The sequence below is a fragment of the Eretmochelys imbricata genome, chromosome 20 (genome assembly GCF_965152235.1).
Source record: "Eretmochelys imbricata isolate rEreImb1 chromosome 20, rEreImb1.hap1, whole genome shotgun sequence".
NCBI classification, from domain to species: domain Eukaryota; kingdom Metazoa; phylum Chordata; order Testudines; family Cheloniidae; genus Eretmochelys; species Eretmochelys imbricata.
The window spans coordinates 1976816-2002587 of record NC_135591.1 but is presented as its reverse complement, the minus strand read 5'-3'; the positions used below and the strand labels follow the sequence as shown (position 1 = coordinate 2002587).

The window sequence follows — 25772 nt, the reverse complement described above, 5'->3', positions numbered from 1 at the left end:
CCCCTCCCTGGAAACGTGGTGGGAGGGGGCCGGATGTGTTCACCCCCCTGCCCCCCTCCTTTGTTTAATATTTTTTAGCCCCTGAAGGTCACTGGCGACTGTTGTCATGGCAACTTGTCCTGGCTGCTCCCCTCCGGAAGGGTCAGGCTTCCTGCAGCAGGAACCGGGGGAGCCAGCGGGGCCCCCGGGGACTGGGTAGAGATGCGGGGCCCTGCTGTGCTGAGCAGCTGACAGCCTGGGCTGGGGGGCTCCTTGGGGAGGGCCGGGGGGGTCAGCTAGTTCAGGGGTGAGGCTGCTGGGGCCCCCTGCCGACTGGTGCCCTGTGGCCTCCTGGCATCCGCTCAGCCCCCCCCAGTGGGCGCAGGTACCTGCAGGGGACACCACACCCCACTCCATCTCCGTGCCCCCAGTGGCCGGGCAGTGGGGGCTCCGTGACTGGGCGACTCGTCGCACCTGGGGCCACCCAGCGGCTGGGAGCAGCTCGCTCCCGCCCGCCTGCTTGGATTGGACGGCAGCCCCAGAGCTGTGCCCCCCCCGGGGTGAGCAGCCCCATAGCTGTGCCCCTTCCCGCAAGTGAGCAGCCCATCCCCCGTACTGAAGGAGCCTTGGCTTTCCTGGGGGCCTGGCTCCCCCGGATCATTGATGTGCTCGCGGTGGACCCCTGAGGGGGTGTGGCATTTACTGTCTCCCAGCTGGACCCCTTGCTGGTCACGTGTGGGGCTGCAGGGGGGGAGCAACCTCCCCAGCTTTGCTGGTTCATACCCTGGGGCCGGGGCTAGCAGGATGGGAGCTGCGGCTTTGCGGGCCTAACCTTTAAAAGGGGCAGAGCCTGCAGCCCCAGGGCAGCGTGGGCACCAGCCGCCTCTGCCTAGCCTGGGGACCTGCTCTCCAGCCTGGGGCTGTGACTCTCCCGAAGCCCCATAGGGAACCCAGCCAGGGGTCCTGCTTTCCGCTGTCCTGTCCCCAGCGCCCCCTCGAGCAGCAGGGCTGAGACCCCTGGAGTCCTGACCCCCCACCCCACTAGCCCCCTACCTTCCCAGCAGCAGGGCTGAGAACCCCAGAGTCCTAACCCCCCCCACTGGCCCCCTCCCTTCCCAGCAGTGGGGCTAGATCCTGGAGGCCAGCCCCCCAGCACCCTGCTCACCGCTGGCCCCTGAGGCTGTGTTGCACTGAGCAGGGGGCTGGTAGGAGGCAAAGCCCGGCTGGGAAGGGGCATCGCCCAGTCCCTGTTCAGGGGAACGTGAACAGAGCCGAAGGGGCCAGGCCTGGTGTCCTTTGGGGGCCGGTTTATTTCCAACAGGCTTCGGGGTGCCGGGGCCCGATCACATGCTGTGGGCTAAAACCCACATGTGGTGCCCCCCTCCCCCAGGGCGGGGCTAGCGGACACGGCAGGCCGGCTTCGGCAAGATCGTGGCCAGCACAACATCCACCACGACCGCCGGCAGGTAGGAGGCAGGCAGCCAGAGCAGCTTGGCGTCCCAGCCGGCGCTGTACCGTGTACGTGGGTGCTTGGCCTGCAGCGCGTGCTCCATGCAGCTGGTCACCTTGCTCAGGTCAGGGTCGCAGATGAAGTCCATGATGAGCCGCTGCACCTTCAGGTCTGGGGGGAGAGAGGGGGGCCCGAGGAGCATTGGCCAGGGGGCGGCAGGGCCAGGCACAGCCCCCCACACACGGCTCCCATTCCTGCCTCCTGGGTCACTGCCTCCCTGCCCCCCTGCCGTGGGCACCCCTGTGTTACAGGCAGATTCACCCACCAGGGAGATGCAGCCACCTCTGGGGTGGGGCACGGCAGCTGTTGAGACAGGGATCCCTTGCCCGGTGCTGAGATTCAACCACCTGGGGGCGGGGGCATATTTATCCAGCCATGCAGCAACTGGGCAGGGGCATTTAGGACAGGAAGTGAAGGCGGCCCCCGTGTCCAGCGAAAGGCACAGAGCTTTCTGTCTCCTCAGGGCCACAATTCTTTTCTCGTGCTCCCTGCCCTCCCCCCACATCTCTGCTTCTACAGCACCTGGGTCGTGCAGCCCCTACCCCAGCAGCTGGGAGGGGTTCCCCACTCGCTGGCCACAGGGGCTGGACTGTGACACACTTGGTGGGACGGGACACACAGCAGCCCCATGTGGGGAGTGCAGGGGCCCAGCTGACACAGTCTCCTCCCTGTCAGCTGGGTGTCACCAGCCCTGTTCTGCACTGGGGAAACTGAGGCAGGGTAGCAGGCAAGTGACTCAACTGTGGGTCCCACAGGGTGAAGGGGCCCCCCATTCCCCCTCAGCCTGTGACCTGAGCACCCCAGTGCCACAGGCTCCTGGCCCCAGGAACTGGGGGGGCTACAGCCCCAGCTCTGCGGGGTAGCCCTGGCTGGCCCCGGGCCCCTGGCACTCACACTGCGGGAAGAAATCCTCCCCGTAGCTCTGCCTGGCCTCGGGTGCCAGTTCGCTCCACAGCTGGTGCAGGGAGGCCTCGATGGTGTCCAGGCTGGTCACGGCTGTCTTGAAGAACCCGGGCTCGATGATGGACACCCGCACCCCAAAATGGTACATGTCGCGCCTGCAAGGCACCGGCGTGAGCGGGCCCCGGCCGTGTGACCTGCTGTGGACGTGCCCCCAGCCCTGGGACAGCCTGCGGGGGGGACAGGCCTGAGCCTGAATGGAGCTGAGCACGCATTGGCCAGCAACTAGGCATTAACTCTGTGTCCAGAGCAGGGAGTCGACTTTCCCAAGGTGCCACAGGATAGAACCCAGGAGTCCTGGCTCCCAGCCCCGTCCCCCCTGCTCTAACCGCTAGACCCCACTCTCCTCCCAGAGCTGGAGACAGAACCCAGGAGTCCTGGCTCCCAGCCCCGTCCCCCCTGCTCTAACCGCTAGACCCCACTCCCCTCCCAGAGCTGGGGACAGAACCCAGGAGTCCTGGCTCCCAGCACTGCCCCCCCCCCCCAGCTCTAACCGCTAGACCCCACTCTCCTCCCAGAGCTGGGGACAGAACCCAGGAGTCCCGGCTCCCAGCCCGTCCCCCAGCAAAGAGTCGAGGGATTGGGGGTAACCCTGGCCTGCTTGGAGAGGGGGCCCTACCGCCCAGGGGGCAGAGCGTGGCAGGGGGTCGGGTGGGGGGCTCACCGCAGGCTGTCGGAGAAGGCCTCCACGGTGTACTTGGAGATGCAGTACCCGCCCCCGTTGGCCGAGAGCCGCCCCAGCACGCTGGACATGTTGACCACGCGGCCCCGCGCCCGCTTCAGCAGTGGCAGGAAGGCGAGGGTCACCTCGATGAGACCGAAGGTGTTGACGGCCAGGACCTGCTGGAAATCCTGGACCCGCATCCACTCGGTGGGGCCGATGGGGTTCGCCACCCCCGCGTTGTTCACCAGCCCGAAGAGCCCTGGGAGGGAGCCGCGGCAGCTGGGCCGGAGGTGTCGGGATCTCCCCACACAGCTGCTGACCCCAGCCAGCGCCCCCTGCTGGGAGCCCCCCATAGTGCCCCCTGCTGGGAGCCCCCCAGCACTCCTGCCCCACATAGCACCCCCTGCTGGGCGCCCCCCAGCACTCCTGCCCTGCCCCCATAGCGCCCCCTGCTCGGAGCTCCCCCACCACCCCAGTGCCTCCGCCCTGCTCCCCACAGTGCCCCCTGCTGGAGTAGCGGGGTGCTTCCCCTGCACCCGCTCACCTTTCTCCCCCACCGCCGCCTGCACCCACTCCACGGCCCGCTGGATGCTCTCGGTGCTGGTGACGTCGAGCCGGGTGGCCCGCAGGCCGGCTGAGCTGGTGCGCTGCAGGTTGTCGGCCCCCTTCTGGGTCAGGCAGCCGGCCAGCACCCGGAAGCCCTTCCTGTCCAGCCGCCTGGCCAGCATGTGCCCGAAGCCCGAATCGCAGCCTGTGATGAAGACGTGCTTGTCCTGGACGCTGGCCAGGGTCTGGCGGTCCCGCAGGTACCAGGCCAGCCCCCACACCAGGGCCACCAGCCCCACGTAGAGCCACATGGCTGGCACCTGCCGCAGGCCGAACACACCAGCCTCAGAGCTGGAACGCGGGAGGGGCGGGGGTAGTGCAAGGAACCCAGGCGTCCTGGGTCCCCCGCCCCGCTCTAACCACTGGTCCCCACATCCCTCCCGGAGCTGGGAACGGAACCCAGGCGCCCGAGTGCCCTGCCTGTGCTGATGACAAGACCCCCCCTCAGCGACGAGCCAGGAGCCGGCCGGCCCCCCGCTCAGCCCGTGAGTCCCTGTGCGAGGTGCGTTTTGGGGGGAGTGGGGGGGCAGGTTTGCTGTTGGGTTTGTGGCAGGGTGAGGTGGGTGCCCTGAGCAGGGGCTTGGGCTCCAGGCTCCATCCCCCACTACAAGCCCCCTGGCTTCGGGCAGGTCCTGGGGTCGGTGGGGGGCCGTGGTCTGGGGGGGCACTTACCACTCAGCAACTCCGGGGTGCAGGAACCCTCCCCCTCGCCTGCCCACTGCATAGCCCAGCACCCCCTCCCTCGGTGCAGCCGCGCTCCCGGGGGCGGGGTAAGAGCCCCCACAGCCACGGCTCCCCCTTACCCCCCACGGGCCGCTCTGCGCAACAACCTGCCTGAAATAGGCCATGGGCCTGGGCTGGGCGTGATGGGGATTAGCCGGGATCAGCGTGTCTGAGGCTGGCTGGCTCCTAGCTCCCATGGGGAGGGGCCGGGGGCACTGGCCTCTTCCCTGGCACAGAGATGGAGAAACTGAGGCACAGAGTGGGGAAGGGATGGGCCGAAAGGGGAGCCAGGACACCTGGGATCCAGCCCCTTCTCCTTCCCCCACTAGCCCCCCATGGGTGATGGGGCTGCCCCCCTGGTTGGATATTGTAGGGTTGTGCTCTGGGCAGGGAGCTGGGCAGAGCGAACCTGGCCGCTGGCTCCTGCAGTCACAAGGGGGGAGCTCAGCGCCCCCCCCCCGGCACTCTAAGCCCCCTGGGGCTCGGGACGGGGGAGCTTCCGGTCGTACCTGCTAATCCCCCTGGCTAGGGGTGTCGGTGCCTGGCCCCACGCGTCACCCATGCAGGTGGCCTGGGACGGGGCTAGCGGACCCATGCAGGGAGCTCAGCTCTGCCAGGGCTGTGCCACGGTGCAGGGGGCAGCGGAGAGGAGCCAAGAGCCCGCGTGGCCAGATTGGGGCCGGGAAGGGGCGTAGGTGAGCCCCTAGGAACGGCCGCCAGGGGTCAGCGTGAGGGGCCAGCTCGCCCGCTGCCAGGGGCTGCAGGGGGTGTGACCAGCCCAGGGCCAGTCCCAGCTGTGGGACACCCAGCGCAAGGGGTTTCACTCTGGGAATAGAACCCAGGAGTCCTGGCTCTCCCCCTGCCCCCCCCCGCCCATCGGCCCACTCTAGCCCACAGAGGATCCTGCCTTGAGGTTGGGGTCTTGGAAGGGGCCACGGGGACAGGGCGACACCTGGGCTCTGCACCTGGAGGCAAGGGGGGGGGACCCAGTGCCCCCCAAGAACCTTCCTCTGCAGGACGCAGGAGGGGCTCCCGGCAGTGGCTGGCAGCTAAGGGGTGAAGGTGCATCCCATTCCCTGGCCCCAGAGGCAGAGCTGGGCCAGCTGCCCAGTGCCCCGTGGCTGGGGGGGGCATTACCAAGGGGGATTAGACCCGCGCCCCTGAATCCCCTGAACAGCGAGAGGCCCGGCTGGGGAGGAGGTTTCTCGAGGGTGCTGGGTGCTCGAGGGAGCTGGGCCGGGCCATTCCGTGCCCCTCTAGGGGTTGCAGCCCGAGTCTGTGCCCCCATTCTGGGGGGCGGGGAGAGCAGGGTGCCCAGCAATCCCCACTGGGTCATTCTCCTTCACCCCAGGGGCTGCCCGGGGAGCTCAGTCGGGGTGGGCCTGGTCCTGTCCCCACACAGCAAGTGCTGGTGCCAGGGCTGGAAGGGTTAACGGAGGGGCAGGTGGCGCCTCCCGCAGGCAAAGGGCCGACAAGGTCGTGCCCCCGGCTTGCGGCCGCCCTGGCTGCCTGGCCGCCCTGGCCGCAGACCCGCCCCAGCCAGCCCCAGCCAGCGGGATGCAGGAACGGCTGGACCACTGCTCCGGACTGGCACAGCAGGGCTATGCTCGCGCGTGGTGCGGGGGGGGGGGGAACTGCCTGCATCTCGGCACAGCCCCCCCCCCCCCCGAGGGTCCCGCAGACAGCAGCTGAGTCCCCGTCCCCCCAGCCTGGGTGCCCCTTCCATGGCACAGGGAACACATGGGGCTGGCTGCCACAGAATGGGCTGCCCTTCCTCAGCCGCGGCCGAAGGTGGGCTGGTGCTTTGTGTTTCAGATGGGTAAACTGAGGCACATAGCGGGGGAGGGGCTGGCCCATGGACCCAGTGCAGGGCTGGGAACGGGACCCAGGTGTCCTGCCACCCCGTCTGAGCTTTCAGCCCACGCACAATGAGTGTCCGCGAGCAGCCCTGCTCGTGCCCCCCAAGCCCGGCCCCACTCAGCCTCACCCCCCCCCCCCCAGGCTGCCGAGGTGCCTGCAGGCATGGGGGGGGACGGACGACGATGCGGCTCACCGGGGCCCACGTGGGGAATCAGTGTCTGAGCCACTCGCCCATCCGTGACCCCCGCGGCACCAGCCCCTAGCTCTGCCCCCTATGCCCATCACCCCTCAAGGGCCTGCACCCCCCGGCCTGCGGTGGCCTGGCATCACCCCTGCAGCTGGTCGCTGGGCCCGGATCCAGCTGCCAGCCCAGCCGGGGGGGGGCAGGGTGCTGCCTGCCCCCTCCCACCCCCCCACAGCCCCTCTGCTGCCTTTGCCCCACATACCTGCCTGCTGTTCAGACCGGCCCTGCGCTGCGGGCTGGGTCCTGCTGCCTGGGATCGAGCCACACAAGTTCTGCTCCAGCCAAAGTCCAGGGAAGAGCCGATTCCCCCCCCACGGGGCGGGCCCTGCCAGCCTGGCGTTAACCCCTGCCAGCTCCAGCCTGCAGGCAGGGCCCCCCACACCAGCCCCGGGGCAGGCGGGGCCAGGGCCCTCAGGACCCAGGCAGGGGGGCAGGGCCGGCTCCGCACCAGGCCAGGGCCAGAGGCAGCAACGGGGCCCTGCACCCACAGAGTGAGTGTGCCCCCAGGAGCCCCAAGCCCCCGGCAAGGGTCAGCGGCACCTGCCCCACAGGCAGGCGGTGAGGGTAACGGGGTCTCTGGAGGGGACCAGGGCGGCGGGGCCAAGCCGAGGGAGCGTGACCGAAGGGGTGAGGGCAGGGGAGGGGGCCAGGCATGGGCAGGAGACACCAGGAGCCTGCCGTGTTGGACCCACAGAGCTGCACAATGTCAGGGGGGGCTATAAAGTCACCCCACTTGCTGCTGCTGGTGCATGGCTGTTCTGTGCCTCAGTTTCCCCAGCTGTACAATGTATGCCCCTGACAGTGAAGAGAACCCAGACAAGTTCCTTTCAAAGGAAAGGAGGGGGATGGGCTGGGGCACGGGAGGGGGTGGCTCACAGGCCCCTGGGTGGTAGAGGGGACCCCCAGGGGCTTGGCAGGGAGCAGGAACCCCCCACCCAGGCCCCAGGCCTGGCCCAGCTGGGCGGGAGGGGGGAGATCAGGCACGGGGAGCGCATGGGGCTGGGGAGGGATTAGCGGGTGCCCGGGTCACACGGCTCCTTTGTCTGGGGCTCAGCAAGAGCCTCCGAGGCGGATTGGAGTGAAAGAGGATTTGGGGGCAGGGAGGGGGGAGCCCTGATCAGGCACTAACCCCCCTCCCCCACGGGGCAAGATCCGGTACAGCCAGTGCTCCTCCCCCACCCCCCCACAGCTGGGAGCTGCCCCCCCAGCCACAGCCCCTGCCCTGCCCCCCCAGCACCCCGTGCTGGGAGCCGCCCCGATCAGGCACTAACCCCCCTCCCCCACGGGGCAAGATCCGGTACAGCCAGTGCTCCTCCCCCACCCCCCCACAGCTGGGAGCTGCCCCCCCAGCCACAGCCCCTGCCCTGCCCCCCCAGCACCCCGTGCTGGGAGCCGCCCCCCACCCCAGCCAGTGCCCCTGCCCCGCCCCCCACAGCGCCCCCTGCTGGGAGCCGCCCCCCCCAGCCAGCACCCCTGCCCCGCCCCCCACAGCGCCCCCTGCTGGGAGCCGCCCCCCCAGCCAGCACCCCTGCCCCGCCCCCCACAGCGCCCCCCTGCTGGGAGAGGCTGGGCTCGCCTTACTGCCCAGCTCCCCCCCTTACAGAGGCTCTGACACGTGGCCTGCTCTGGTTTAACTAACGTGTTTTATTCCATTCTCCAGCCAGGCCCCCCTGCAGCGCCGCGCTGGGATCCCCCCCAGTCAGAATCCCAGCCCCCCGAGCCAGCCGCCCTCTCCCCCACCCCCTGCTGCGAGCCGCCCCGCACATGGGCGGGCAACCTGCAGGCCCGTGACGGGCTCAGGTGGCCCCAGGGCCCACACCCAACGGCTCCCCCCTGTGGCAGGGCACCAGACGGCCCAGCAGCCCCCAGGGTCAGAGCAAAGCTCCTGCAGCCGGGGGTCCCAACGCCCTCCAGCTAGCAGGCGGGACGGTGCCTCTGGCCCGGGGGCGGGGGCGGGTGTAATGCAGGATGGGTCGTTTCTTCCTTGCTCTCCCGCCCCCGGCCGAAGGGGCAAAGAGCTGGGCCGTTCCCACTGAGCCGTGGCCAGAAGGGCGGACGCCAGGCGAGCTGCAGCACTGGGGGTCCCCAGAGACTTCGCCTGGGCTAGCGAGCAAGGCAGCCGGCTCCGGGCACGCAGGGGAGGGGTCGTCCTGGAGGTGGCTGAGCGAGCCAGCAAGGCGGAGGGCGGCCCCGCTCCAGCCTGGCGGGGGCTCAGGAGCTGGAGGGCTGCAGCTGCCCCTTGTACAGGTACTCCAGGGCGGTGGCGATGGTCCGCATGTCCAGCTCGATGCTGCGCGCCCAGTTCTCCACGTCGCCAATCTCCTGGCGGGCAAAGGAGACATCAGGGCCCTGCCTCGTGCCCCCGGCCCCCAGCCCATGGTGGCGCGCTTCCCCCGTTCAGCACCGTGCACATGAGCGCAGTGACCAGCAGGGGAAGGTACTCCACCGCGGGGTCACCCCCAGCCCTGCCGGTGCCCTCTCTCCCGACCCGCAGCCCCTGCTAGCCCAGCCCTGCCGGTGCCCGTCACTCCCGACCCACAGCCCCTGCTAGCCCAGCCCTGCCGGTGCCCGTCACTCCCGACCCACAGCCCCCTGCTAGCTCAGCCAGTGCCCCCCAGCTCTGCCGGTGCCCGTCACTCCCGACCCACAGCCCCCTGCTAGCTCAGCCAGTGCCCCCCAGCTCTGCCGGTGCCCGTCACTCCCGACCCTGAGTGCACAATGCCAGTCATGCTGAACCATCCATTCCTTGCACCCGGGCAGCTGAGGCTTCTCCACTCATTGCACCAGCGCCCTACAGCGCAGCTCTCAGCAGTGTGAAACAATGCAGGGGCCCCAGAGCCGGAGGAGGCAGGACCTGGCCCCCAGCAGCGTGGCGTGGAGCAGACTCTCCGCGGTGGCAGGGAACACTCCCGGCATCGCCAGCACCACCCCACGCCAGGCAGACGGTAGGTCCGGCGCTGAGGCTGCAGGTGGGCAAGGCCGGGGGGGAGGTGGCGCTGGGCGCACGGCCATGCCAATCCCCGCTGGGTGGGCGAAGGGGAGGAGTCGGACGCTAGCGGTGGGGTGCATAGGGCAGCTCTGCCTTTGTATGGCGAGCCGCGCCGTCCTGCCATCCCCCACGCCCGCTGGGCACAAAGCCGGCTTTGAGGGCTCAGGCCAAGCCAGGCTCAATGGGCCGATTCTCTGCCCTGGAGGCCGGAGGGCGAATAAACCCTGAACAAACGGCTCTGATCCAACAGCGTCGGGAGAGGACGGGGGTGGGGACGCGGCTCCAGCAGCCCACGGGGGATGCCAATGCCAGCGTGAAGGGGGCACAGGCAGAGGGGCAAAGCCCTGGGGGGGCCCCAGGCCTGTGTCAGCAGAAGCTGGCACCAATCAGCTGCCTCCCCCAGCATGGTGCCATCCCCTCCTTGCTCCACACCATTCACCTGGCCGAGAGCCCCAGGGAAATCAGAGCCCCCTCCCGCCAGCTGACAGGACTGTGCGCCCCTGGAGACCCTCTGGGGGGCCTTTCCCAGCCCTGGGCTGGTGGCGGATGGCACCTGCCTGGCATTCCTGTCTCTGGGTGAGGGGGATTTCCTTGTGGTTCCCCTGCCCTCGGGGTGGGGCGGGGCACAGCTGGGCAGGAGATCCGCCTCCCCAATGGTGTCCCGGGGCGGACTGACCTTGAGCGCCTGGTTGAAGTTCTCTACCATGTTGATCCACTGGCCTGTCTGCTTGGCAAATTGGGCGGCTTGGATCTGCAGCGTCTTCACCTCGTGGTCCAGCTTCCTCTGGTTCACGTAGGCCTGGGCCACCCTGGGCAGGGCAGGAGGGTGATCAGCCAGCCCCCGGGAAGGGCCCGCCCCCCACCAGCCGCTTCGCATGGGGACATACACCCTGCATCTCCGTATCATCCCCTTCAGCGCCGGGAGCCCCAGCAGCGGCTGGCCGGGATCCAGAGGCCCAGGACGGGCCAGGCCTCGGGGGAGCATGCCCCGGAGTGGGGGCGGAGGCAAATGCTGGGAGTCTCTGGCCGGGGAAGTTCCCAAGCCGGAGCAGCTTAGCGGCTCAGCAGCATCTGGGAACCATCACCAGGCCCTGAGAGCGTCTGGTTCTCATCAGGCCAGGCAGCATGCGGAGCACCAGGTGTGCCCAGAAGGCAGCAGGGCTCCTGGAGGTGGGGAAGGGATCTGGCCCGACAGCTGGAGAGGGGCATGCCAGGCACTGAGATCCGGGCCATGGGGCACAGGCCTGGGGGAGGCATGTGGGCCAGGCCAGCATCACTGCACACGGTATGGGCAGCAGGGCGGTCACCCTCGCAGCCTCGCCATCCCATTGCCAGACAGGGAATACAGGCACAGGAGCGGGACTCGCACAGTGGAACAGTGGTGAGGGCTGGGAATGGGACCCAGGAGTCCTGCCTCCTAGCCGCCCTGCTCTAGCCACTAGCCCCACTGGCTCTGCAGCTCCCCTCCCCACCCCAGGGGTGCTTTGGCCTCTCTGCTGGGACTGCCACACGGGGGTGCATGGCAGGGCGGGGCCCTTCCCAGCGAGAACAGGGCTGAGATCCAGCAAGTTCGTTTCATGCCAGAGACGGAGTTTACTTTCCCCTGGGCCCGGCCCACGGCTGCGAGCAGAGGGCTGCTCTCCCATCATGGGCACAGTAGCCAGCGTGCCCCACCCAGCTCAGACGAGTTATTTTCAGAACGGACAGAGCTCCCTGCAGAGACGTGCCTGGGGAGGAGCCCACCTTAGACGAGTGTTCGTCGCAGGAGGCTCCCGGGGGCATGGAGCGCTGGCAGCCTGTCCCCCAGCTCCTCAGCCCTGCACTGCAGTCAGTGAGCTCCAGCCCGCCCCGGGAGGCTGCGGGTGCTTGGAGAAGGGGCAGCCTGCCTGGCGGCGAAGGGGGAGAACCCTGCTGCCCGCCGGGGAACCCGCACCATGACACTGACCAAAGCCTTTGCAACCAAACCCTTCCAGGCCTTGGCCGGGAGGGAACCAGGGGCCATTTCCCAGCCATAATCTGCCCTGCGGGAGAGGGCCCTGGGCGGGGACCCATGGAGGGAGCGGCTAGCTGCCCAGGATCCAGCTCCCTTCCTCACGCAGCACTCGCTGGATGAGCAGAGTCACATGATTGCTGAATGCAGCCTGTGCTCAGAACGCGGCCGCAAAGTCCCCTCTGCCGAGCCGCTTCCCGCAGTCAGGGGAGCGGGGATCTTGGCCAGGGACTGGCAGGGAGCTGTCCCGTTCAGGGGTCGCCGTAAGGAGTCTGTGTGGACTACAGGTTTCGGAGGATAACACAGGCTTTTAGCCACACAGCCCCAGCTAGAGCCAAGGGGGCCAGGCAGAGCCCAGGGCGATAGGTCCCTGCCACTCACCTGGGCCAGAAACCCTGAGCATCAATTTCAGTGTTGCTCAGAAGTGCAGGATTCAGAGCCCTGGAGACACAGGCCCACGACCCCCAGGGCTGTACCCTGGCCCCAACCAACCAGCTTTCTTCTACCCTGGGTGGGAGAGTGGCACCAGACCCCAGTCAGTCCTGGGGCTCTGTGACGGGAAGGGGCCACACCCCAAAAGCACATCACTATCCCCACTTAGCTGTGGTCTGAGGCCTGCGAACTCATGACGCTCAGGCCACTAAACAGCCATCAAACAGTAACTACTTGTGGTTGCTGCCAGCCTGGGTTGGACCGGCCTGGACAAAACGTTTCGTACCCCATCATCAGGCAGTGAGGGGCAGCGCGCCGCCTGCAGGAACGGGGCTCTCCTGGTAAAAAGAGCAGGGAAGCACCTGAATCCAGGTGGGGACGTTACATGGCCCCAGGAGTTTGGGGCCACACCGGTGCTGGAGCCTCCCTCGCAGCGGGACAATGGGCTTCTCGCCGCCCCAGCTCTGCTCCATTCTCTCTCGCCACCTGGCCTCTGAGAACCCCCCCTGCCAGCCTCCAGGGACGCAGGGCAGGGCACAGTGTGGTTTAAAGAGTTATAAAACCCGGGCTTCCTCCAGCCCCAGGCAGAACCAAGGCCCCATGGAGAAGGTGGGAGAAAACGACTCCCGTCCCTTTAATTTATGACAAGGGCGGTGGAAGGTGCTGGGCTGACGTTGGAGTCCCCTCTACGTCCACAGAACCAGGCTGCCTCCTGCCCCCACAGGGACTAAGCCTAGGGGCCGCGGGCAGTTCAGTCGCCAGGTGCCAGCCAAATCCTCGGCCTCGCTGCTTCCCTGGAGGCGACTGGCTCTGGAAATCCCATCACAGCCCTGGGGAAGCCCCGGTGAAAGGCCCATCACCGTGCACCGGGCAGGACACACTTTTGCCTACGCAGCTCCCGACGCTGCTGAGCTGCGGGCCGGCTTTGCCACTCACCCTACGTTCAGGTGATCCGTCAGGGCCTCGGTCAGGCACGTGGCTGCAGCAATGGCCTCTCGCCGTCTCCGCTCTGCAAGGGAAAGGCCCGAGTGCCCCAGTGTTTGTACTGGGGGGGAGCTCAAACCGACTGACCCTTTACAGACGTCTCCCCGCCAGCACTGATCCCGGAGTTGCAATCGCACAGACCAGCTAGTGCAAAGGCGGGAGTTGCTGGAGAAAACCATGAACACGAAGCTGAGCTGAACCCCGTGAGGGGTGGCCGTGGCATGTACCCCACCCCACGCGCTCAGCAGAAACAGGGAGGTCTGGGATGACAAGGGCCAACCTTGTCCTTCAAGGTGCCTGGGTGGCCTGGGAAATGCTGTCAAAGCTCGAGCAACAATAAGGTATTTGTCAGTGCTCGAGGGCGAGGGATCTGGCGGTTAGTCCGGGGGGAGGGAGGGAGCGAAATGGGAGCCAGGACTCCTAGGTTCTAGCCCCGGCTCTGGGAGGCCAGCAGAGTCTAGGGGGTTACAGCAGGTGGCCAGGAGCCAGTGTAAGCCACACACCTCCTGGGTGTGGTGTGGTGCCAGGAGCTGGGACAACAGGCACCACGAGAGAGCGAGACTGAATCTGCTCTGCAGCCTTAGGTAACAGCCACACGGCGTTTAGATCATGCACCAAGCTCCAGGGGTCCCAGGTTTGATCCTACCCCGCGTCTGCAACCATTACACCAGGACTCCTTGGAGTCGCTACAGGCTGGGGAGCGACCGGCTCAGAGGCAGTTCTGCAGCAAAGGACCTGGGGGTTACAGTGGATGAGAAGCTGGAGATGAGTCAGCAGGGTGCCCTTGTTGCCAACAAGGCGAACGGCCTATTGGGCTGCATTAGTAGGAGCGTTGCCAGCAGATCGAGGGACGTGATTATTCCCCTCTATTCAGCACTGGTGAGGCCACATCTGGGGTACTGCGTCCAGTTTTGGGCCCCCCACTACGGCAAGGGGGTGGACAAATCGGAGAGTCCAGCGGAGGGCAATGGAAATGATCAGGGGGCTGGGGAACATGACCTACGAGGAGAGGCTGAGGGAACTGGGCTCGTTTAGCCTGCAGAAGAGAAGAGTGAGGGGGGATTTGATGGCAGCCTTCAGCTGCCTGACGGGGGGTTCCAGAGCGACTGGAGCTCGGCTGTTCTCAGGGGTGGCAGAGGACGGAAGAAGGACCGATGGTCTCACGTGGCGGGGGGTCTAGGTTGGATGCTAGGAATCGCTGTGTCACGAGGAGGGGGGCGAAGCACGGGAACGGGCTCCCTAGGGCGGTGGTGGAATCTCCTTCCTTAGAGGTTTTTAAGGCCGGGCTTGACACCGCCCTGGCTGGGGTGACTGAGCGGGGCCTGGTCCTGCTTTGAGCCGGGGCTGGGACTGGACCCTGCTGAGCTCCCTTCCCTCCCCGACTTTCGGAGACCTGGCGCGGGCTCGGGGAGCGGCTGGGGGCGGGGCGCCAGGACTCAGGACGCCTGGGTTCCGATTCCAGCTCTGCCACTGACCCACGGCGCGACCTCGGGAGAGTCGCGCCCCCGCCCTGTGCCTCAGTTTCCCCACCCGCAGAGCAGGGCCCAGCCCCCAGCTGGGGCGCGGGTGGAAGTGGGGGGTGCGAAGGGCTGGTGCCGAACGACACCGGCGGGCCCACGGCGCCCTCGCGGAGTGACGTCACTGGAAGAGTGACGGGGGCACCGAGTCCTGGGGCGGGCAGGCCACCCCCGAAGGTTGATGTGACGTCACGAGAGTGACGTCATCACGCGGCGCCACGGCGACCCCGAGGCCCGGCGCGACGCAGGCAGGCAGGCCCAGCCTCCCGCAGAGTGACGGCCCCGCGGGCCAATAGGAACCCGGCCCGGGGGAGCAGGCTGCCATGGAGACACCGGCGGACTCACCTTGCTGCTCGCGGCGCTCGCTCTGCTGGGCCTGGTGCTCGCGCAGCAGCCGGGACAGCATCGCCCGGCCGGCCGCCCGCTCCGCGCGGGTCATGTGACCGCGCCGCCACGTGACCGCCCGCGGCCCCGCCCCGCCACGGGGGCGGGGCCTGGCCCTGGGGGGTGGCGCGGCGGGGGCCGTTTGACGCGGCGGGGGGGCGGGTGTTTGGCAGTGTGGGGGGGATACGGTGGCGGGGGGGGGCGTTTGGCACTAGGGGGGTGACGCGGCGGGGGGGGTGTTTGGCAGTGGGGGGGGATACGGTGGCGGGGGGGGTGTTTGGCACTAGGGGGGTGACCCGGCGGGGGGGGTGTTTGGCAGTGGGGGGGGGATACGGTGGCGGGGGGGGGCGTTTGGCACTAGGGGGGTGACGCGGCGGGGGGGGTGTTTGGCAGTGTGGGGGAGATACGGTGGCGGGGGGGGGCGTTTGGCACTAGGGGGGTGACGCGGCGGGGGGGGTGTTTGGCAGTGGGGGGGAGATACGGTGGCGGGGGGGGCGTTTGGCACTAGGGGGTGACCCGGCGGGGGGGCGGGTGTTTGGCAGGGGGGGGGGATACGGTGGCGGGGGGGGGTGTTTGGCACTAGGGGGGTGACGCGGCAGGGGGATACGGTGGCGGGGGGGGCGTTTGGCACTAGGGGGGTGACCCGGCGGGGTGGGCGGGTGTTTGGCAGTGGGGGGGGTGTTTGGCACTAGGGGGGTGACGCGGCGGGGTGGGCGGGTGTTTGGCGGTGGCGGGGGGGTGTTTGGCACTGTGGGGGTGACCCGGCGGGGTGGGTGGGTGTTTGGCACTAGGGGGGTGACGCGGCGGCGGGGGGCGGGTGTTTGGCAGTGCGGGGGGTTGGCCCCCCATGGAGAGGCGATGTGGCCAGAGTAAGTGCTCTCTGGAGAACATTCATGGCCATGGTTAGGCCAAACCCTGGAATCACTGAAGTGTTTCACGGAGTAAGGACTAAGTTTTTGGCTGGGGCCAAAGCTTGCTTCAGTAATTTGGCCTTACAAAGAATTCAGTGTAAATACAGCTCCTATCAACGTTGGAGGGTCCTTAAGGTGTATCCAGGGGCTCTGATTTCACCCTTCCACACCAGTCTCACATTGGGAGCGTGCCGCATGGCTAGAAAGGGCTAAACGTTGTGCAAAATGAATAACCCTCGAAACAGGTAGGGAGAAAATGTTTGTGTTTTCAGGTAGTTACATATGTATGAGCAGGGTCCACAATGTGATCCACAGTCCCTGTCTAGGCTGCATTCGGATAATGCCGAGGTCAAAAGAAGATCCTATCCTTTAAATGAATTGTAAACACGGGATATCTCGGTATTTATCGCTCTTTGAAATGTACTGTTAATGGTGGAGGAACAAGCAAATGGCCAATTGTTAATTCCTATAGCTAAGTACCGGTGATGGACCTCCTTCAAAGTCATCCTGATTACCTTTTGTTCCCTGAGGAAATCCCAGCTTGTCAAAGAAGACATGAAATTGTATAGAAGATCCTTGGTCCCTGATTCTGTCATCTCAGATCTGCTTAGAGTTCATCGGGGACGTTTGCATGGCAAGACTCAGGTTCCAGTTATGCTGGTACGCCCCCATGTCACCACCAACCCACTTTCCCCAACATCCAGGTTCTTACCACCACCAGCTGCCTCCAACAGCTGTAGCTTCACCAGCCAGCTCTGCAAACTACAACACTGACCCGCTGCGCTCCACCTCCATCACCCTGCATTTTAGCCAGCCTGAAGTGCAGCACTCATTGTGCAGCGCTCCAGACATGATAACAGGACACACGCAAATCTGTGATTGTCCTGTTCCCCACCCCACCCCGCCCCCGTTCCCCCTCCCACACAGCACAGATGTGTCAGGCCATGTGTGTTTCCCCAGCAGTTCTGTTTCTTTTCAATAAATGAATTTTTTGGCTTTGCAAACATTCTTTATTGCATTAAGTAAAAGATAGCATAGGCCAGGAAAGTAACAGGCCCGGCAAGTCAGAGCATCGTACGTAGCAAACACAGATGCCTGTTAGCATTGGAGCCTCTGCACTTCACTCCCGTGCAGGGCACCAAACGTTACTGGTGGCTTTCAGCCTCAAATTGCTCCCTCAAGGCATCCCTAATCCTTACAGCCCGTGCTGGGCCCTCTAAGAGCCCTGCTCTCTGGCTGTTCAAATTCAGCCTCCAGGTGTTGAATCTCCGTGGTCCATGCCTCAGTGCAGCGCTCACCCTTCCCTTCACAAATGGAGGGCACAGCACGCAGATACAATTGTGGGGACATTGTATCGGCCAGGTCCAGCTTCCCATGCAGATAGCGCCCGCAGGCCTTTAAATGGCCAAAAGCACGCTCCACCGTCATTCTGCACCGGCTCAGCCTGTTGTTGCACCGCTCCTTGCTGCTGTCAAGGCTCCCTGTGTAGGGTTTCATGAGCCACAGCATCAAAGGGTAGGCAGGGTGTCCAAGGACCACAATAGGCACTTCGACTTCCCCTACGGTGATCTTCTGGTCTGGGAAGAAAGTCCCAGCTTTGCAGCTTCCTGAACAGGCCAGTGTTCTGAAAGATGTGTGCGTCATGCACCTTTCTGGGCCAGCCTGTGTTAATGTCAATGAAACGCCCACGGTGATCCACAAGCGCCTGGAGAACCATTGAGAAATAGCCCTTCCGATTTATGTACTCGGTGGCTATGTGGTCTGGTGCCAGAATTGGAATATGTGTCCCATCTGTTGCCCCTCCGCAGTTAGGAAAACCCATTTGTGCAAAGCCAGCCACAGTGTCCTGCACGTTGCCCGGAGTCACCCGCCTGATGGGCCAGAGGGGATTCTGGGTGTAAGTGAAGCTCAGGAGTTGGTAGTGGCTCAGCAGAGCGATGCTTCTGTGGAGCAATGCAGAGGTGATTTGGTGCTTCGAAAAATTCCTGAAGAGAAGATTGTTCAGGGTGGTCTGTGCAAGCAGCTGGCTGCAGTTGAAGGGTGTGGAAGTGATTTAATCAAGGAAGGTTCAGTTCCTCACAGCCAGACATGTTCTGTTGTGAATGGATCCACTGACTCTCCTCTTGAAAGATCCAGAGTGGAGAGCTTTGAGAGGGTCTCAGACGGGGTGAAAGCTGTTAAGTTGAAGAGCCCTATGACCAAGTGGCTGTGCTTGGCCAGTTTGTTGGGGAGACAAGGTTGTTGAGAGAGGAATGTCTCCGTGCTGATTCTTTGAGTGAGCCGTCTGTGCTTCAGGGTCTGAGAACAGGTTTGGTTCCTGGTGTTTCAGAGCAGGACAGTTTTATGGCTGAATGCTTAAGGATGCCGGGGAGAGCAAGCAAACTCTCACCCTCCGACTCTCTGGCTTTGTGTGGTATCTCTGTAAGGCAGAGCCCAGCCTTGGAATTGGTAGCAATTAAGGATCTGAAAACTGGTGAACAAGCTAGTATCTGTGTTGCTGCACCTTACCTGGCTGGCAGGGAGAAGAAGGACTTGCCAATAGCTGTTGGCACCAGAGAGCCCACCCCATCAGCCAGTGAATTCTGGTAAGCAAGAGAAATCAGGGTGTGATCCTACAGGACAAGAAGAAAAAAGGGAACTTAATTCTGCAAAGGGAAGCCACAGGGTAACCCTGAAAGACCCAAACCCCAGTGGTATTTGGCCAAAGGGGTGGCATGACAAAAATGATTGTAGATGGACACGTGCAATGGATTTGGTGTTATTGCTAATGGTGATTTTTGTAACTCGTGTTGCTAATACCAAGAGTTGTAAAAATGTACAATGTGCCTAATCTTTGGGCAAATCCCTTGAACACGTTGAGAGTGAAGCATAAGAACACACTTTACGTTAAAAGACCTTGTGATCCTGATATTTCAGTTAGTGCCTGTAAACAGTCCTGGAACTTTTCACAGGGGAAAAGACATTCCAGACCGGATGTGCTGTCTGAAAAGAGAAACTGAGGCACACTACCATATTGCTTTCACGGCCAAATGCCAAGATTCCTGCACTATGGACAACATTAATATCTATAGTAACTTGGTGTTAATTGGGTTCCAAACATTTGCCAGAGCTTGTATGGATAAAATAGCTATTTTCTTTAGCTCTTGGCAAGATCGCATGAGACATACAGGAACCATGCTGCAAGAGCAGATCCAATCCACTTTTGTTCTAACCAAGTTTTACCTTGAGTTTGTAAAGAGATTCAATCATGTTATTGAACATGACTTTGATAAACCATTTCTGTTCTACACTGGTACGGCTTCTAACCCAATACTAGCTGTAGTAAGACAGAACCAAGGATGGGGAGCTCTTGGGATGCAGTCAGTGACATTTGTGTCATCCCTTCCTGCATCAATTGTGCGTTGGGGGTGTGACGTTATGGACATGAACTGTGACCATATAGATCATTGTTGAACCAAGGTCCTACAGTTGCATCAAATCTTTTACCTAGGAGGTCAGGTAAGGTGTCTATGAAAAGGTTATGATTATGCTATCTGGATGTATGTATCATTCTTGTATTTAAAGTTATCAGTATTGGCTCTAAGAAGAAAAGGAGTCCTTGTGGCACCTTAGAGACTAACCAATTTATTTGAGCATGAGCTTTCGTGAGCTACAGCTCACTTCATCAGATGAAGTGAGCTGTAGCTCACGAAAGCTCATGCTCAAATAAATTGGTTAGTCTCTAAGGTGCCACAAGGACTCCTTTTCTTTTTGCGAATACAGACTAACACGGCTGTTATTCTGAAACCTGTCAGTATTGGCTCTATACCCTCTGTATTTCCAACTTGTGCTCTGCTTCTGGGTGACACCCCAGACAATTTGGCATCAGCACTGCCTAGCCTGCTTGATGGCCCATTTAGGGCCATCAGCTACACAACTGACCCATTGAGAAAAGGCAGATACACCTGCTGACTCAGCAAGGCATGAAGGGACATGCCTATGGCAGAACTCTACGGTTTTTCCATGCCATGTGCTGGGTAGCTTGTGTTTGGAACAAAGGAAGCACAAGCCACATGGCAAAAGGACTATAAAAGGCAGCTGCATCATCTCCATTTTGTCTTCAATCCTGCTTCTTACCTCTGGAGGAACTTTGCTCCATGGGAGCTCTGAACCAAGGACTGAATGACCCATCCCAGCCGTGGATGTTCTCCAGAGACTTGATTTGAGCCTGCAGTTTATTCCATCACTGCTGCAAGCTTGAACCAAGAACTTTGCCATTCCTGGATGTCATTGATTCCATTTCACCAATTTTAACTCTCATCTCTATTTCTTTCTTTTTATGAATAAACCTTTAGATTTTAGATTCTAAAGGATTGGCAACAGCATGATTTGTGGGTAAGATCTGACTGGTACATTGACCTGGGTCTGGGGCTTGGTCCTTTGGGATCGAGGGAACCTTTTTTCTTTTACTGGGGTCTTGGTTTTCATAACCTTCTTCCCCATAAGGAGCATTGCTGGTGGTGATACTGGGAAACTGGAGTGTCTAAGGGAATTGCTTGTGTGATTTCTGGTTAGCCAGTGGGGTAAAACCAAAGTCCTCTCTCTTTGGCTGGTTTGACGTGCAGAGGGGCGCTGACTGCCCTGCTCTAAGCAATTTGTCCAGAATTGATACTCCCAGTAGTGTCCCGCCACAGGCCGCTGCGTTATAGGGGCGTTTGGCACGGGGGGAAGAGGTGTTGCTATGGCGTGCCTCCATTGTGCCCTGGAGTAGGGGACTGACCCAGTGGGGTGGCGTTTGCCTCGGGGCTGGCACAGTGCTGGGGTGTTTTGGGGCAATACAGTGATGTGTTTGGAGGTGTTGTTGCCGAGGCACATCATACACGGCGCCATGCGAGACCCTGTTGCCAGAGCGGTGACGTTTTTGACACCCCCACTAACGCATTGGGATGGGACGCGGTGGTGGGATGTGACGTGTCTTTTCCACGCTGCCTCCTGAAGCAATGGAGCTGTGATGTAGCGTGACGCTGCCTTTTGATGCTCGGTGGCGTTACTTCCCGGGGCAGCTTTGCCCTGCCGTGTGGTGGTGGTGACGTTCTGACACAGTCTGGGCATGCTTGTGATTTGAGCCGGCAGGACAATGTGTGGCTTCAGCGTCCGCACTTTGTGCTGAAACGTTGCTGCCGTGTGAGCTCCGGGTCTGCTGGTGGTAGGTGAGTTAGTGAGCCGGGACAAGCTTGTGATGAGCGTTAGTTACACGCCCCAGGGAAAGGACCCAGAATAAGTGTAAAGAAAATAGACCCTAGACAAAAGAGACAAGTTAAATACTAACTCTGTTTTCTGTTTTAGTTTAGATCCTATCAGGAGAGCCAGGTAGCCTTGTGGCTGTATCCAAGAGCAGCCCTGAAATGCAGCCACCTCTGGGGCAGGATGCATCAGCTGTTTAACAGCACGCAGCAAGGTTAGGACAGGAAGTGGAGGAGAATCCTGTATCTGATTGAGGAGGATGTTAGGAGGATGTTAGGAAGGCAGCATGGAATTAGCCAGGTTTTAATTAGGTCAAGACAAAAAAGGCCAAGATTAAGGCACCAAACTGGGACTCCGGAGATCTAGATTCAGTTCCTAGCTCTGCCACTGGCTGCCTGGGAGGACTTGGACCAGTCCCTTCATCTCTCTGGAGATAATACTCCCTCCTTGGCACGACCCGTAATGTAAACTCTGAGAATGACCTGACCATCCACCTGGATCTTTGGGGGAGGGCTATCCCCAAGGGTGCAGCTACCTCTTGGGGGAGACAAGGAGGATCCCCACCTCTCTTGAATTTTCAGTTTTAATACAGTCAGCTGCACGTTTCCCTTCCCAGGATGAGCCAGGTGCTGCACAAGGCTGGACCGTTCGTCAGCCTTTTCTGCAGCCCGGGATGGGCAGCGGGGCCTTGATTCCTCTCTTGTTCCTTCCACCTTCTTTGCTGCTTCCAGCTTTGATCCTTACAAGTCCCAGCTCTGGGGCTGCATTTCCTGGCTTGGCCTGGGCTGGAAGCCCCACCAGTACGATGGGCGGTTCTTGCGCTGTCCATAGCGATTCGGGCCAAGTGGCAGGATGCTGCGCCCCAGTCTCCTCTCCAAAAGGGCTTCGCACTGCTGACTTGGGTGGAGTTACTCCTGGAGTGCCAGCGGCAGGAGAATCAGATCCTTTGTGGCTGCCAGTGCTTTGGGGGCCCCTCTGTCTGTCTGTCTTGGTAGAGAGCTTAGTGCAGTGGGGATCCCGGTCCCTGACTGGGGCTCCTAGCCACAGATCAGATCGTCTGCCCCCACCAGCGTCATGCCTGCGTCCCTCTCGATCTGTGATGTCGGGGGGGGGGGGCTCTCATCTGCACTGCACCGTGGCTGGCCCAAGGTCACAAACAGCTGTGTTGTTTAGATGGCATGGACGGCTGCCTGGCTGCTTGGCTCCATCTCAAGGCCTGATGGATCGGGGCGGTGGCGGGTCCGTGAGATGTCAGCAGACCGGGAAAGGGCTGGCTGGGCTCCAAAGATGGGGGGAACCTGAGCCTTCGTGCTCGAGAGCCAGGAGCTCTCCGGAGAGGATATTAGCTGGCAGAGGACTCCATGCGCAGCACCAGCTCCCGAAGGGTGAGTCGGCAAAGCAGCGCGTGGTGCCTGACCTCACCGCGCTTGGCTGGTGTCAGAGCCGGATTTAGATCTGGCGTAAGGCAGGGTCTGTTGGAGCAGAGCCTGGTGATTTCAGTAATCCAGCCCTGAGTCATTGGGACAGCAGGGCTGTGGGGGGGGGGGGGGGGGCTAGTCTGGGAAGGTTGTGGGGTCCCTTGGACATGGGATGGGGGGTTGGGGAGCCCAGGAAGGAAGAGGTCTGGAGAAGCCTGAGAGGAGAGACTGAAGGCTGGGACGCCTGACTCAGTCCAGTCCCCAGTCTGCTCCAGCCCCTCTTTCCCTCCGGGCGCTGACAGCCTCCTGCTCTGGTTATTCAGCCCAGCGCCAGGAAGACGTGACTTGGAGCCCCAGGGCTGGAGTTTTGGGAGCAGAATGTGCCAAGATGGGCCCTGCAGTGACCTCATGTGACGGAGTGGGGATTAGTCGTTTGGAAGGAATACGGTGTGTGCCTCAGTTTCCCCTGTGTGGTGCATGATTAACTAGGTGGTGGATAAAGGGTTGTTTACTCTTGGTAAAGACCCAGAAATCCAGGTCTGACTGAGGCCTGGCTGTCTGGGGCCTACGGCCCCTGCCCATGGACCGTCCCAGAAGACAATGGCCCCTTCCGTTGCCCAGACAGTTGCATCCTAGCAACTGAGGTCCATGGGTGGCTCACCCTCCTCAGGAAGGCAGCAGTTTGTGGAGAACAGAGGACTGAGGAGGGGCCCCTTGGGGTTGTTAAGTGTGGGCTGTTAGAGGGAGGAGACAGAGGCTCCTGGACTGGGGCTAGAGACGCCTCAGGGCTCTGGGCTTATCCAGCTGGACTTTGCTGTAACTTTTGTTCTCTGTGTTAACTAAGGACTTTCTGCGCTGTGTCCAGACAGCTAATAAACCTTCCTGCTGTTACCCCACTGGCGGAGCGTCACTGCAGAGTCCAGAAGCTGGGGGTGCATCGCTCTCTTTGGGGGTGCAAGTCTCCCCCGGGCGCTCAGTCCAGGTGGACTCGCTGCAGGGAGCTCACGGCGCGACACGGGGGTCCGATGGCTCCGAGGTTCGGTCCCAGCAGGCGGTGAAGCTGAGGGACTGACCCCAATGAGAGTGTGACCCTGAGGGGGCTGACATGCTGAAGGGTCCTGCCAGGGCCTGTTCCAGAGCTGTCGGAGAGCACTGGGCCTGTGGCTCTGTGACACCTGGGTTCTGAATATCGTTTCTCTAGCAGGATCCCAGAGCACTTTAAAGATGGTGTTTGCAGGGATTGTTCACTCACGGCTGCCAGGCAGACATTTCTGGGGTGGAACGTTGCAGCTCTTTAACAGCATGCAGCAACCCTATGCTACGGCCTGGGACAGGAGTGGAAGAAATACCAAGCCCTTGGGATCTTCGTTGCCCCTGAGGAGTGTGGACATCTGTGTTCGTGGCTGACCGGAAAGGTGGCACCTCTAGAGACTTGGTCCACAGCTGGTTCCCCCTAGGGAGAAGGGCAGCCCCTACTCGGACGCGTCGCCCGCTCCTTACTTGGACCCTTTCGAACTCGGCTCCCGGGATGAATTTAGCAGCTCAGACCAGGAGTCGCTCTGACTGGAGCTACCAGGGTCGCTTGGCCCAAAGTTAGCAGAGTGACCGTGTCAAAATAGCCCTGGCTGACTCCCCCCCGCCCCCGGCACCTGGCCGACCGATCTGCTCCCTCCAGCGACACAACTGCCTTCTCCCGGTTGCCGGCCCGCGGGAGCCCGTCCAGCCGGGGGATCGAGTGGTCGGCTGAGTGAACAGCTGACCGCTGTCGGAGGCAGAGAGAGCCCAGCCGGGCCGGACGTCCTGCAGGTGCTCGGCACCTTCTGAAAACCAGGCCTGAGGTGGCTCAAGTTGGGGTCCCCCAAATCAGTGCCCGCTTCTGAGGGTCTGGAGTTGCCCAAAGCCGGTGGCAGCGCTGGGAACAGGGCCCAGGAGCCCCGCAGCAGGGTCAGCCTGGGAAGTAAAGGGGGGGCGGTGATGCTCTGCCAAGGGCCGCCTGCAGATGAGTGCCGACCTCCTGACACCCAGTGGGGCCCGGCTCGCTTCGGCCGTGCTGCGGTTCATCGCGGGCTCGCTAAGCTCTGAAAGGATGAGCAGCGGCATCTCCCAACCGCCCCTGCCGGGCCCCCAAAGGGACCCTGCTCACAGTCACTGTGCGGCTCTGGGACCCTCCCTCCACCCACACACGAGGGATGGGGGCATTAGCCATGCTGACCCATGAGTGCTCAGCACTGGGAATGGGAGTCCACCCCTCCCCGCGGTGAAGGGGACGCTTCACACGTCTCTCAGCTATTGGGCCAGGCTCTGTGCAGACTCCGGCAGGTGAAGCTGCCCGGGTTACACCCGGGTCACATTTCAGAGGTTTTCTTTGCCCCTCTAACTGCTAGGCATGAAAGCTGAGATTCTGGAGGCCGCACCAGCCGCTGCAGAGAGGTGCCAGGCTGGTATATGGGCACGGATCCGCGATTCTGTGCCCTGTTGTCACGTTGCCAGCTCCCCTCCTCCCTCTAGCTTTTCCCGTCTGTCTTCCACCCGGTGCAGGATGCTCCCGGGAGGGGCTGAGGGTCTCCTGAGGGGGAGCAGGCTTGGTTCCGCTGCTCTCCGGAAGTGGAGGGGTTCTCGGGAGCGGCTCCCCCGGGGTGTGTCCAGCGGGGTGGAGCCACGGCCTGGAACCCTCTGTCCTCTGCGCTCCGCTCCCAGCCCCTGGATGCTCTTTGACTCCAGCTCTTTCCACACCCACAGTGGTTTTTCCCTTCTCTGGCCTAGTTCTTTGTGCCAGCCCCACCCACCGCCCCCTGAGGCACTCACGAGACTCCCTGAATTGGATCCAGCTGGCTCCCCAGTACCTCGGGGAGCCAGGGCAGTCCCAGCCCCACTGTCAGCCCTCCACACTCCTCTCTTGATGGTTAATCACGTTGGCTTGGCTGCCACCAAACGGGGCTCTCAGAAGCCAGGGGGAGCTGAGGGTTCAAATCCCACCGAACCTTCTACCTCGGGGATTCCGCATGTGGAAGTTGGCACTTGTATTAACCCAGAAACGCCCCCAAGGGGGGAACGCAGGGGAGGGATTCCAAGAGGGGACCCCGTGTGCCGGAGCGCTCTCAGCTGGGGGCCTCCCGTTGTGAAGGGACTCAAGCAGATGCTGTACAAAGCCAGCTGCTGAGGGAACCCTTGGGGCAAGCAGTCAGCCGGCGGGTGGCGGGTGGCAGCTCTATCCCAGGGCACAGCGAGGCCAGGCTGCAGTTTTAGGACAGGAAGTGAAGCAGAATCTCAGACGCAGTTGGAAATGCTGACGGATGCTGGCGGGCCCCCTGGCGTTCTCCCAGCAGGCTTGCCCTTGCCCCCCTGTGGGCCAGGTTTTTGGCCGGGGGCGGTTAACAA

The 25772-nt window shown here is 62.7% G+C and overlaps 2 protein-coding genes across 2 annotated transcripts; both read right to left on the bottom strand.

Annotated features, from left to right (window-relative positions):
* Positions 1-1376: 1376 nt before the first annotated feature.
* RDH5 (retinol dehydrogenase 5) lies at positions 1377-3970 on the bottom strand. Its single transcript, XM_077838218.1, has 4 exons — positions 3658-3970; positions 3114-3372; positions 2384-2547; positions 1377-1600 (listed from the first exon to the last, which is right to left on the bottom strand). The coding sequence occupies exons 1-4, from the start codon at positions 3968-3970 to the stop codon at positions 1377-1379; spliced, it is 960 nt and encodes a 319-aa protein (XP_077694344.1).
* A 4288-nt stretch (positions 3971-8258) lies between these two features.
* Positions 8259-14920, bottom strand: BLOC1S1 (biogenesis of lysosomal organelles complex 1 subunit 1). The gene is made up of 4 exons (XM_077838220.1): positions 14804-14920; positions 12894-12966; positions 10212-10344; positions 8259-8868 (listed from the first exon to the last, which is right to left on the bottom strand). The coding sequence occupies exons 1-4, from the start codon at positions 14895-14897 to the stop codon at positions 8758-8760; spliced, it is 411 nt and encodes a 136-aa protein (XP_077694346.1). The 5' UTR covers positions 14898-14920; the 3' UTR covers positions 8259-8757.
* Positions 14921-25772: the final 10852 nt, after the last annotated feature.

What these genes read in the sequence shown, in the direction of transcription:
- RDH5 (XM_077838218.1), bottom strand. Translation starts at nt 3,970, where the DNA reads ATGTGGCTCTACGTGGGGCTGGTGGCCCTGGTGTGGGGGCTGGCCTGG. An exon ending in GCCTTCTCCGACAGCCTGCG is followed by an intron (nt 2,548 to 3,113) that starts GTGAGCCCCCCA and finishes GGTGCCTTGCAG; the next exon opens with GCGCGACATGTACCATTTTG. An exon ending in GGAGGATTTCTTCCCGCAGT is followed by an intron (nt 1,601 to 2,383) that starts GTGAGTGCCAGG and finishes CTCTCCCCCCAG; the next exon opens with ACCTGAAGGTGCAGCGGCTC.
- BLOC1S1 (XM_077838220.1), bottom strand. Translation starts at nt 14,897, where the DNA reads ATGACCCGCGCGGAGCGGGCGGCCGGCCGGGCGATGCTGTCCCGGCTG. An exon ending in ACGGATCACCTGAACGTAGG is followed by an intron (nt 10,345 to 12,893) that starts GTGAGTGGCAAA and finishes TGCCCTGCCCAG; the next exon opens with GGTGGCCCAGGCCTACGTGA. An exon ending in ACTTCAACCAGGCGCTCAAG is followed by an intron (nt 8,869 to 10,211) that starts GTCAGTCCGCCC and finishes TTTGCCCGCCAG; the next exon opens with GAGATTGGCGACGTGGAGAA.